This window comes from Molossus molossus, unplaced genomic scaffold, assembly GCF_014108415.1.
Source record: "Molossus molossus isolate mMolMol1 unplaced genomic scaffold, mMolMol1.p scaffold_m16_p_8, whole genome shotgun sequence".
NCBI lineage: Eukaryota > Metazoa > Chordata > Mammalia > Chiroptera > Molossidae > Molossus > Molossus molossus.
Window position 1 is genome coordinate 24,467,792 of NW_023425402.1, and position 13,294 is coordinate 24,481,085.

Sequence of the window (13,294 nt, forward strand, 5' to 3'; positions counted from 1 at the left end):
GCAGCCACTATGGAAAACAATATGGTGTCACCTCAAAAAATTAAAAATTGATCTCCCATTTGACCCAGTGATCCCACTTCTAGGAATATACCCTACGAAGCATAAAACACCAATCAGAAAGAATATATGTACCCCCATCTTTGTAGCAGCACTATTTACAATCGCTAAGATCTGGAAACAGCCCAAGTGCCCATCAGTAGACGAATGGATTAAAAAGCTGTGGTACATATACACAATGGAGTACTACGCAGCGGTAAGAAAGAAAGATCTCTTATCCTTTGAGACTACATGGAGGGACCTGGAAAGTATCATCCTAAGTGAAACAAGCCAAACAGAGAAAGACAAATTTCATATGATCTCACTGATTTGTGGAATATAATGAACATAACAGTTTGAGGACAATCTCCTAAGGAGTGGGGAGGTGAGAGAGGGATGAACCACAGAACTTATATGCATGTATGCATGAACAGTGGACATGGACAACAATCTGGGTAAGGGGCAGGGAGGGAAGGGGGAGGGGGAAATCAGTGGGGGAAAAAAGAATCATTTGTAACAAAAATTAATCAATAAAAAAAAATAAAATAAAATAAATACTATATAGAAAAATAAAATCAAATTTAAAAATGTATTTTTCTCTATTTCTTTTTAAAAAATACGTTTTTATTGATTTTTTTAGAGAGACAGGAAGGAAGAGAGAGAAACATCAATTGGCTGCCTCCTGCATGCCTCCTACCAGGGATTGAGCCTGCAACCAGGCATGTGTCCAACGGGGAATGGAACCCGTGACCTCTTGGTGCATGGGTCAACACTCAACCACTGAGCCACACCTGCGGGGCCAAAGGTATTTTTCTTTATTTCAAAGGCTACCTAGAAATAAAATTCTGTAAATTCAAAATCAGTAATTTCTTAGGGACAGGAGAGCTGTAGGTTTTTGGAGTTTTTCAAAATAATATTTTAATCTCCATATATGGATATCTTAAGTGAAATTTAATCTATTGTAGGCCAGCCAGCCAAATATCATTTTGTCTTATGGACCTTTGGATCTTTAACATTTAAAAATAATCTTACTTTCCCTTGAAAATAGAAAACTACACTTGATAAGAAAATAAACAACTAACCCGGAACTGGATTGTTAGTTACCTTTATCTAGTAGAGTTGACAGGCTTAGCAAATTTACCTGCTCAAATAAAAGTAATTATATACAATATTTACTCCTTTGGGTAAGTTCAGAAAAACAGAGGTGTTTTGCTCAATCTTTGCCTGAAAGGTTTCCAGGAAGTATTATACTCTCATAAATTGCATTTGGTCAAATGACTGACCCTATACAAGATATAGTAGGGTCAGGGTAGTTTCACCTTCCCATTTTAGAGGCTGCATTCAGGCAGGATCTAATGACCATATTCATTTTGATTTGTGACTGAACAAAAGGGAAATGAGAGCAGCTTGGTTTTATATAAAGAGCCCTGCAATGTGGGTTAAGAGTCCAATGAGGACTCTTAACATGCATGGTATTGGATAGTGTATTTAACCAGCTCCACCCAGTGCATTTGTGAAACCTGAACTTTAGTGATGAAATTAGGGTATTGGATTAGACCAGTGGTTCTCAACCAGGGTGATTATGTCCCAGACATTATGGTTGTCATGACTGGGAAGGTTAGTGCTACTATTATACTGTTATTCAGTGGGGTAAGAGGCCAGGGAGGTTGCAAAACATCCTACGATGCACAGAACAGTCTCCCAAAGTTAAAAAATTAAAAAAAAAAATGTGTGTGTAAAAAAAAAAAATGTGTGTGTGTGTGTGTGTGTGTGTGTGTGTGTATAAATTCTGCCCAAAATATCAATAGAGAAAACTCCTGGACTAGACCATATCCGGGTTGCCTTCCAGGTCCAAGAACACTATGATTAATGAAGCTCAATAATGTCCCTGCTAAGGGCATTTTAGTTCAACAAGCGTTGATTAGATGCTTTCTTTTTGTGTTTTAACTAAGAAAATTTTTACTTGTTTTATACAGAGTAGGTAAGTAAGCCTCTTTTTATGGAATTTCCCACATTCCATGTAGCCTCTACTCATAATGATAGCCCTGTTTGATAAGGGACATACATTTTATTGGCTCTGGACATTTCAGCAAAACTATGGCTTTTCTATCTTTCTAGATTTTCTCCTGTCTTATTCCTTGCATTTCCCCAATTGTTAGGTACCAGGGCAGTCAACTAAAAGAGAAATTTAAGTCAGGCAGTCTGTATGAGAACTCTTAACATGCATGGTATTGGATTAAGTCCTTCCTGATACTGGACTTGATTACACATCTGCAAAATGCGGACATTGTACAAGTACTTTTGAAGGTGACTTCTTGCCCTAAAATTCCATGTTTATGTATTTAAATATTATTGAAATCCTCCTGATATTTTACATCCTTGCATGATAAAAAAAATTGCAAGGTTTACTTAAGACATAAATTTGTAGAGATGGAAAGTCTTAATCTACTGTTTAAGTCAAAATCATGACAAACAGTATCCATCCCCATGCAGTTTACTGTAATTTTTTTTTTTTCTTTTTGGACTGAGCAGTTTGGGATAGTGAATCTTCTTTTATTTTGACTTTTTTCTTTCTTTAAAAATTACATCCTATGTATTTCCTCTCTGTAGAGTATTTAGAAATCATCAATGTATTACCATTATTTCCCTTTGAATAATTTTGCTTTACTTTTCCTTAAACTAAAACCATGGTGTGTGTGTGTGTGTGTGTGTGTGTGTGTGTGTGTGTTTGCATTGGAAAATTTGACAACTATTTTTGTTGCAAATATCCTCAATGCTAAGTAGGCAACCTAATTAACAAAGGTGCTTTTTATATGAAAGTGAAGATTCCTTTGCAAGTCCTTGGTGTTTCTGGATTCCCTGATTCTGCATTCTTTCAGTGCACAAGACACCATAATCACAAAAGACTTTAGGATAATCCTTGCAATAAACTTTGGAGATAATTTTTGCTTTTCTATTTCTCTCTGGGAGGTAATGTGAGATTAGGTGACAGGCTCTGTATAAGAAACATAATTTAGTTGCAGAACATCAGCCCTTTCACTTAAATTCCTTGTTAAGACAATAATAGATTCAATGAAACATGAATCTATTCATGTGTAACATGAAGATGTTTGTAATGATGTGATATAAAACCTATCTGTATGTACACAACCTGCTGAGAATTTCAAAGTAGTAAAAGTGTTTTGTTTGTTTTTACAAAAAAACAGTTTAAAGACATCTCTGTTTTTGGATCAATGAAGTAGAAATTAGCTCATATTTGTGTCCAGAGTATCTTAAGCTTTAAAATGTTACCCCAAAATAATAAAGTCATGGTCTTCTCCCAGCTGTCCTAACAGGGATAGAGGAGTTCCTGAAGTAATTAGTGAGGGGCATACAAGTCAAGAAGAACACAATGGTTTGATTTTCTGTGTTTTAATAAAGATCCCATCTCCTCACAGTATGTCAGATCTACTGGTATCAGTCAAGTAATATGATCTGTTTTTATTTTTATCCTCATCCGAGGACGTTTTTGGATTTATCTTCAGATAGAGTGGGAGGAAAAGAAGGAGGAAGAGAGAGAGAGAAACATTGATATGAGAGAGACATATTGATTGGCTGCCACCCACATGACCCCAACCTGGACCAGGGACAAACTGCAACCGAGGTACGTGCCCTTAGTGGGAACCGAACCTGGAACTCTCTGGTCCGCGGACCGGTACTCTAACTGCTGAGCCAAACTGGCCAGGGCAAGTAATGTGTTCTTAAAGTCTTAAAGAAACTTATTATATTTGGAAAATTTTATACCATTTTGTAAAATAGAATAGTTCTTATGATCAAAGAATCTCTTCTAAAATCCAGCCAGTTTCCAAACTCTCTTTTCACTCTCAAAGTGACTCTCTTAGGGCTCCTTTTCCTCCCTAGATACACCCAGCAGCCCCCCCCCCCACCTCCTGTGGGTCCCATAGCAGAGTAGACACTGAGAAATTTGTGAATCTTGTCATTTCATCCAGTTTTACTTGTGAATTCAACACACACATCTTTTCTAATCTCTGACCTCCACAATTTATCAAGGATTATTTAAACTCCACCGACTCCTTGCCAGGACCTAGCCCAATTGTGAAGGTATAGCACAGCGTGACGTTTCTCAGCCACATTCTGGGACTTCTCATTTCTTTGCTTCCTTCCATTTTCTCCATATTCTCCTTCGTCTTTTCCCCTCATGATAACCACACTTTTTATACTCTCACTCTGATTAATTATGTGTTCTTCTAGAGTTTGGATGTCCTGAATCCTGGACTTTTGAAACAGAAATGCTTTCTCTATCCCGTATTACCTCTGCCATGGGTTTCCAAAAGCAATTTTGAAACTCAAATTCCAAAAATGGACTCTTTCCTTTTGCTTTGAAATTCTGCTTTAGCTATCACCACCAAAAATCCTAGCCTGAGACATGAATATGGAATTAAGCTTTGGTTTCCTGGGTTGGTGGAAGGACCATAGAGTATAGGACTATGGGGTGAAAAGACTGGAAAGTATTTCCTGGCATGTGGTCCTTGCCGTGCTGAGTAGCGCTGTGGTTTCCTGGTGGGGGGTGTCACTACTTCTCTCCACACTCACTTTCTGTCTTTCTGTTCTTAATATTTAACCATTTAATATTTGTGTCAGGCTCTGGGATAGATGTAGATGATGCCACAGGAGATAAAGCTACCCCTCTCCCCCCAACCACAGGGCTTTGATTCTAGTGGGTTCCAAATATTCTGAACCTTGGTCACTGTTTCCTTTCTGCTACTCTTAATCTTTCTGCAACCTTCAGTACTTCTTCACTTGAAGCTGTCCCCTTCAGACTCTGTCTTCCCACTCCATGTCCAGGTCCTCTGGTCCTCTAATCCATTTAGGGACCCTATCCCTGCTACTGGTTTCTGGAACCCTTGGCTTTCCTGTGTCCTGCAAAGGAGAGAAACATTTTGAAAGAATGAAATGTACAGAACACAAGAGGCTCTGTATGATCTTGGGAAGATCAACTCTGTGCTTCATTTTATCCTATAAAAATGGGGCTGTTAATCTCATTTCTAATTGTACCCATATTAATACCGATTTGTGAGGAAATTATTTCTAAATACTCACTAAATGAATAGTGAAAAGGCTCTGGACACTAAAGGCAATGCTTATTTTAAATGTTAATTGTTATTGTTATTTCCTTTAGAATCACTGTAACTTTGGAAGAAAGAGGTTATCACCAAATATATTCTCCTCTTTTTTCTCACCACTACGAGAAATCACAGATGCCTCCCTTATATATTACTTTCTAACTTCTTCAATATAAATTGCTCCTCTCTACCAAACTCATCTAGGTCAGCAACACAGGACAAGAAGAAACTATACTATATGTCCAGGAAAACATAAAACAGCATTTTAACCCTCTAGAACCCACTGTGATGGATTATAAAGTAGTTTCGTTTTCTTTTTCATTGAGCATATCCCTTTTAAATATCTTCACACTTGCCCTGGCCAGTTTAGCTCAGCAGTAGAGCATCAGCCCTTGGACCAAAGAGTCGTGGGTTTGATTCTGGTCAATGCACATACCTTGGTTGTGGTTCATACCCTGCCCTGGTTGGGGTCATGCGAGAGACAACTAGTTGATGTGTCTCTCTCACATGATGTTTCTCTCTCTCTTTCCCTCCCACTCTATCTGAAGATAAATAGAAAAATATCCTCGGGTGACGATTAAAAATAAATTTAAATATCTTCACAGTTATCTATGTTATCTGCTCTGTTAAACTTGCATAGACTAATCCAAAGCCTAGCTCCAAATGATATTTTAATCATTTTAAACAGTATTTTGTGTAGGAGATTTGAAATAGCTAAGAATATGCTATCTTTTCTTATACCTCACAAATTCAATTTTTTTTTTGGTTAAAATCAGGATTCAAAATAGATTGTGTTACTTTAAATATGTCTGTTTTTAAAATGTATATGGATTCTTCAAAATTGGGGCTTTGAAGCAAGAAGTTATGCCATATGTTCAAAATTGAGAGATCTAATTTATCTTGGCTTGATCGTAATAAAATGTAGGCTATTAGAATCTCTTGGTAATTTGGGGTTTCTGTGATAGCATCTGTAAAATGTTGATATATCTTTGGTGGAAGGAGTCACTCTTTAAGAAACACGTCATAACTGCTCTTGAGTTTATGACCAGGGTGCTGTTTTAAATGAAAACTGTAGCAGAAATGCTATAAGTCAGAATTTTGATTGTTATAAACTCTAGGCAGGAAAGGAAAGCTGAAAGGAAATTCTCCATTTAAAAATATGTGTTGTTTGACCAAAGAGTTGTGAAGAAGGGAGAGAGGAGGGAGTTGAAGGCTCCAGTAATTTCACCCAGTGGTGCTCCGAGTTCCCGAAGGCACAGGGACAGCAGGAGCAGAGAGAAAGTGGATTTTCACTCTTCATTTCCAAACCACAGGAAAGCAGGCAATTTTAAAATACCAAGATGCAACAAAAGAGTCTCAGATGTACAGACTTTAATAAAAAGAGCCCGTCGTACTTTAAAATAGCCTTTGTTAGTGTTGCATTGAAAACAGCTTTTGAAGTTAAACAGTGTGACTTGATGGCTGAGTAGAAGTGGGGTTTTTCTAGAGCGGTAAATGCATCCGATATGGCTGTAGCATTAATTTTTTGATGTCTCTTTCAATATTGAATGTGGCAGTATCTGTAATTCTTTAATAAACAGAGCTAAATTAATTTATCCACTGCATATTTGTCAAGTTTTTTCTAACAAAAAAAAATATTATTTGCTTTATAAGTTCTTGTGTTCTTGAGATTTTGCAGGATATAATACTATAGTCAATCAAAATAAAAATCAAGCTCCTAAGTAAAGCTCATTTTATTTCGAGAAATTTGTTCTCTAAGTATTTTTATATTGAAGAAGATACTTCTTAATTAAGTGAAAGCAATTTAAAGCATTTTATCAGAAATAACTATTGCATATCTCACTGGTAGAAACATGTACAAGACAATTTTGTGATCCCTGCCCTTCCCTCAAAAACCTGAACATTAAAAGATTCATCTATTGAATGCAAAAGCAGTGTAGAATGTGGTTCATTGTTCAGGCATCATTTAAAACAGTGGTCTCCAAAGTAACACGTACTAACCTCAAGATAATTCATTAGGGTGAAGTGGGATGCAGGTCGGACATCATAAAGATTTTGTTAGTGTTTTTATTTTTTAAACCTACAATAGAGGTCACAAACTATGGCCTGATGCACCACCCATTCCTATAAACCAGTTTATTGGTACACAGCCAAGCCTGTTCATTTATGTATTGTCTGAGGTTGCGTTCACACCACCATAGTGTCAGTAAGTGGGACAGAACATACGGTTTGCAAATCCTACAATATATGCTAACTGTACCTTTATGGAAAATGTTGGCCAACTCCTAACTTAAAGTCATAAGACAGATTTTAAGCACTGCTGTATTATATGGGTTTATACTGGTCTCCTTTATAGATCTGAGTGCTCAACAGTCACAGCTCACCCATAGTCTGAGAATTTCTGGGGGAGTGTCAGGGCTCTCTAACTGGGTGCAGTGGCCGAGCCCTCAGTTGTCTAGTCTTTAAGCCAGTAGCAACGTATTGCAGTTTATATGCCAGCTGGACATATGATTAAACATTTTAACTATTTTTTAATCGAAATAAACTTCATAAAATGAGCAAATGACTTGATTTTTAAAAATCTCCTGCAAAATAATCTAGACGGAATATATCACTACTAATATAGGCATAAATAACAAGAAATGCCAGAGGTGACAAAATATTGTGTCCGATATAAGTAAGCTTGTTATCAGCCATAAATATAAATTATAAACACTAATAACCTATTGAATTTAACAAGAAGTAGGTCAATTTTTTGCAATTATTAAATTGTTTGGAATAAGATTTTACATCTACTTTCACTATTAATATACCTAACCCTAAGTTTATATTTTTGCCTTGAGTTTTAACAAATACTTGTATTTTGGCTTTGTAATTTGTGTGACATGTACAAAGTAGGTGTCCAGGACATGGAGAAGCTGTGAAATTTTCAGTAATGTTTACTACTGAATACTATATTTAAAGTTTTACTGGAGCAAACAGTGAAAGTCTTTATGGGGGCATTTTTATAAAGGGAAAAGGAAGAACCCAGTTTATTTGGGGAGATGTATGTTCTTGCTGCAGTAGACATTGTAAAATAATACACAAGAAAGCAATAGAATGATAAACTGAAATTCATTTCTTTTTGTCAAATACTGTTAGGAAATGCACAGAAAACACCTCTGAAGATTTCAAACAATAATTAATGAGCAATTTACAATATATTGGAGTTTTATCATGCAGTTAGATCAAAGTATAGATTTTAAAATATTCTCAGTTTATAGCATCTGTGTTCTAAAGATGAAATACATGAAATGTGACATTTTAGGAGCTTAAAGGAAAATTAAGCCAGAGAAAATTTATTCACTAAAGAAAATGGCTTCTTTAATAAAATCACTGTTCTGTGGGAAAACTGAAGCTATAATCAACAATATATATATAAAGAGTGTGGAATCAGAGTGCAGTTTAAACAACATCCACAGATAAACTATGTTGACAAAGAAAATGTAGACATTCATATATAATTATATATAGTAAAGATTCTTATATATAGGAATAGAAATACAGGAATAGAGAAATATATATCTTTATATATATGTCTTTACAATAATGAGATGGAGAAGGACCAAGAAAATCTTTGAATCATTCAGAGGTTCTCAAGTTATCTCATGGCAAAGTGTTTTAAAGAGGGACAAACTTCAAAATGCATTATGAATATTTGGAATATTTGTTTTTCAAAAATACAAATGGGGTTCCTGATTGGAATAGGACAGGTATGAAGTCAGGAATGAATTGCATTTTGTCATCTTGATCTTCAAAAGCAAAAAGGAAGAGAAACAAAACCACAAATTCTTATTGAAACACAATTAGGTGACAACTAAAGGGCTGTGAAAGCCAGCACAGAGAAGAGGCAAGTGGAGGGAGGGCAGTTGGCCAACACCGTGGGGTGCACCTTAATATGCACACCCTCAAATCCTGAATGTGTGGAATATACCTTAATATGCACAGCCCAAATGCTGACTGTATGGTGTACACCTTAGTATGAACACCCCAAATCCTGACTGTGTGGGATACACCTTAATATACACACCCCAAACTTTGAATGTGTGGGATATACCTTAATATGCACACCCCCAAATCCCTTGTTTTGCGTGGGTGCCTATGTTGGCAACAGAGATCCCCTGACCTGATTTTGCTCTGAGAAACAGAGAGATGAGGATATACCTTGAATCACACAGCAGTCTTGTTGACAGGAGGCTGTTTTCTCTGTGGCAGTCTGGACACAGACAAGTTGCTATGTCAAGTACTGTATAGCTGAGTTTCATTATTTGAGTAAAATTAAAGTCTAAATAAACTCACAGCATGAAGCTTGTATCTTTGAACACAAAGACAACCCCAGTAGTGGAACCTTCCACATATGAACCTCTTGCAAAAACATCTAGTCCAGGAAAGATTTAGTTACTATGGAGATAAAGACAAAAAAAAAAAAAAACAAGAAAAAGAAAGAAAGAAAGTAAACAAAAAATCTCCCAGGCTGGATAACAAAGAAAATCAATTCTTAAACTGAGACTTTTAAGCAAAGTGATTGGGAACAGTTGAAGATAAAGTATTCCAGGTACTACAAACAAAAGGAGAGGAGGGGTTGTAATCTTCACAATGGGCAAGTTGAATTCAGGCCAAAAATTTCTTAAACAAGACAAATAAAACCCCCTTATATGCTAAAGGATAAACTTTACAGGGCAAATATAATTATTAGAGTTTTTTTTTTAATTTTTAAAATTTATTTATTGATTATAGAGAGAGAGGAAGGGAGAGGGAGAGAGAGAGAAACATTGATGAAAGAGAACATTGAGAGGTCGCCTCCTGCACACCCCCAACTGGGGTCTTGGCCCACAACCTGAGCATGTGCCCTGACTGGGAATCAAACTGACGACCTCTTGGTGCACTGGTTGATGCTCAACCACTAAGCCACATTGGCTGGTCATTATTAGAGTATTTTAACAGCAACACTCATAAGGCAAATAAAATATATTGATTATAAAACATTTTAAGTCATTTTTCAATTTATGATAAATATGTGGAAAATAATCTAAGCAGATCAAACTATTAGACTAAAGAGGAAATTTAAAATAAATTTCTACGTGGAAAACAAAAGATAAGTGTTGTCTATTAGAACTTATGGGATACAGTTAAAATAGTCCATGGAAGAAAATTTATAACTCTTAGTTTGCTTAATAAATAAGAGAATAAAAGTGAATCAATTAAATATTCAACATAAAAATTTTAAGGACAATACAAGTTTCTGTGCATAAGTAAAGCAAAACAAAGGAACTTATTAGCATAGAGAAAAAATAACTGGAAAACAGAAAAATTGTAGAAATCATAAATATAAAAAATTTTTTAAAATGAATAAATAGTAACAGTGTAGTAACACCATTCCAGTGTAACAATACTTTCAAAATTCTGAAGGAAATACTTTTGCTTAGAATTTTATATTCAAAAAATTAAAAGAAAAGGCAAAAGAAAAATTTTACCTGAAAGATGTCAAAAATTTACTTCTAACACACCCCTTCCCCCAGGAAGCTCCTTTGGAGCCCATTATATATGAGAGAAACCAAGAAAAGAAAGATCTGGGGTACTGGAAAGAGGAAACCAAACACAAGAGATAGGCAAAGAAGATTTCCAGGAAGTTGGTAAGGAGAATCACAGGATGAGATTGATACAAAGCATAGAAGACAACTAGCGCAGATTGGAACAGGTGCCCGAGCGATGTCTATGTTGAAGCTGCCACTACCAAGACCCCTTTCACTTTTGTCCTGTAGTGTCAACCAGAGAATGTAAATGAGCCTGGCCAAGATTCTTAGCTCTCTTTGGTTTTTCCAAGTGAGGATAAAATTCTGTTCTCCTCCTTGCCCTGTTGCCTGGAGTAGCTGGTACCATCTGACCCTACCTATAGATGTGTTCAAGTTTGACCTGACTCCTGAGAGATGGAGGTCAGCTACAGCAATCCTAGAAGCATAAAACAGCAGCACAACTCACCACATGCTTTCCTCCTAGTTGGTTCAACCTTAACCCTGTCAGATTCCCCCGTGTAGGAAACCCTCTGCTTCCCATGGATCACTATAGGTTTGCCTCCTGATGTCTTCAGAATGGGTTCTTAAACTCTCCATGAAAAGCTGAAGCCAGAATATAAACAAAAGACTGTTCAGCTCATCTTTTCCTAGGCTCCTTCAACCCTCAACAACACTGCCTTTTTCTTACACATCTAGTCTTATGCTTGCTATTCTGCTTTTAATATTAATCACTTTTCACACTGATTAAAAAATGTAATTGTTGATAGAATAATGGAATAGTTGACTGAGAAACAAATGGTAGAGGTATTAGCCAATGGAATTAGACAAAAGAAAGAGGAGGTAAATTTATCACTATGTTAAGTGATTTAATATTTTAGGTGATGTACCTGGAGCTTCCAAGAGAATCAACTGAATGACAATTATAATCAGTGTGATAACTCAGTAACATGCCTCGGTAGGAAATCCAAAGCTTCCATGTTCTGACATAGAAATATTTTAAAGCTGTTAAGTGGAAAAAAATAAAATAAATAAAATGCAAAATATTGTATATAGGGTGTTATCTTTTTTATAATAGTGTATGTGTCAAATTATTTTTATTTGCTTGATATGTAAAATAAACACTTAAAGCACAAACCAAAAACTAATAAACATAAAACACATTTTGTCACCATTTCAAGGTATAGAGGGTTTAAACCCCTCAATTCTACAAACTTACATATCTTACAATTATAATTTTCTAACCTGTTTAAATTTTCTGAGAATTTTTTAAAGTTTGCAAAGTAAGTTTTGAATCTATTGCTTTAAAAGTGGGGAGACATCTACTGATACAGCAAATACATTCAGCATAAATTTTAGAAAATCAATCAATGGCTTAAAAATACATGGTTTTGGCAAAATGAATTTACCTTGAAATATAAGAGGTACTTACATATCTGCAAAAGGCGCCCTTCTCTTTCATAGATATTTATGTAGAGAGACCCTTTTTGCAACTTTAATTTGTAGGCTTAAGACTTCCCACTCTTGTGGGTTCCTTGCTCCTTTCACGTAATCAGTGGTCTTATCTGGTAGCTCCTACCCCTAGAGTTGTTGGATAATTGATCCTATTTCTAGGTTATAGACCCACTCAAGTTAGACCTCATGACCTCTCCTTTCCACAGTTGAACTCATTTGATGGCTCTATCTTCATTTTCTACAGTAACACATTGTCAGGAATTAAAGACCTCATTCATTCATTCTAGACGCACCTCTTCCTGATTCCTCAGCTCATCTCAACCACTTGCTGTCCCATGAATTAAAACAGTATTTTTGCCCCTGATCATATGTTGATATCCTCTGTAGTGCCCTCCGCTCTCTCCCCCAATTTCTCCCACAACCAATTACAAGCACCCTGCAATTAATTTACACTATTACCTCCATCTTCAATAAACACTTTCTAATTCTATCTATCCCCTTTGGGACGAGCTCTCTTCTTCCCTAGAAATTTCTCTTCTCAATACGTTCAAAAATAGCAAAACTTGGCACCCTGTAGGAGACACTGCAGGTATTTATTCAGTTCTGAAGAAGTGGCTGGAGGTGGGAGACTGACAGGAGTTATTGAAAGAGACAAAAAATACACTATAAAAGCAGATGTCTTGTGAGGGAATTGAGTATGAGAAGAGGTTTTCTTCTAACTAGTAAGAAATTCTGACATGATGTCTATAATATTTAGAGTCAATTCCAAGTGAGTTTGACCTTTGTCCACTAACATACTCTTTATGCGTTTCTTCTTCCCAGGATGTGACAGTCCCTCACAAGCCTGTTTCTCTCCATCCTTTGTATCAGACTAGACTCTATCCTCCTGCTAAGTCCCTGCTGCATTCACAGTCCCTCTCACATGCCGACTGTCTTACCCCTGGACCCTTCAGTCATGTGTCCTTCTCACTGACTGACGAACAGGAGAATTCCCACACCCTGTTTAGTCACAACGCGTTTAATAAGGTGAGAATTCCCTGCTGAAATGAAAATGATTCTGTGCTGTGAACCTTCTTTATGCTTAAATCTTAAAACTTAATTGTGGAGGAAACATACATTAAGAATATTTAA

At 36.2% G+C, this 13,294-nt stretch overlaps 1 protein-coding gene across 3 annotated transcripts in view; it reads left to right on the forward strand.

Moving 5' to 3' along the window:
- Window positions 1–13,294, forward strand: part of LOC118621157 (muscular LMNA interacting protein) — a 251,384-nt gene that overhangs the window by 199,402 nt on the left and 38,688 nt on the right. For all 3 annotated transcript variants that reach the window (XM_036248472.1, XM_036248473.1, XM_036248474.1), the window contains one exon: window positions 12,986–13,189. In XM_036248472.1, coding sequence (XP_036104365.1) covers window positions 12,986–13,189 — 204 coding nt within the window. The remainder of the gene's footprint in view (window positions 1–12,985; window positions 13,190–13,294) is intronic.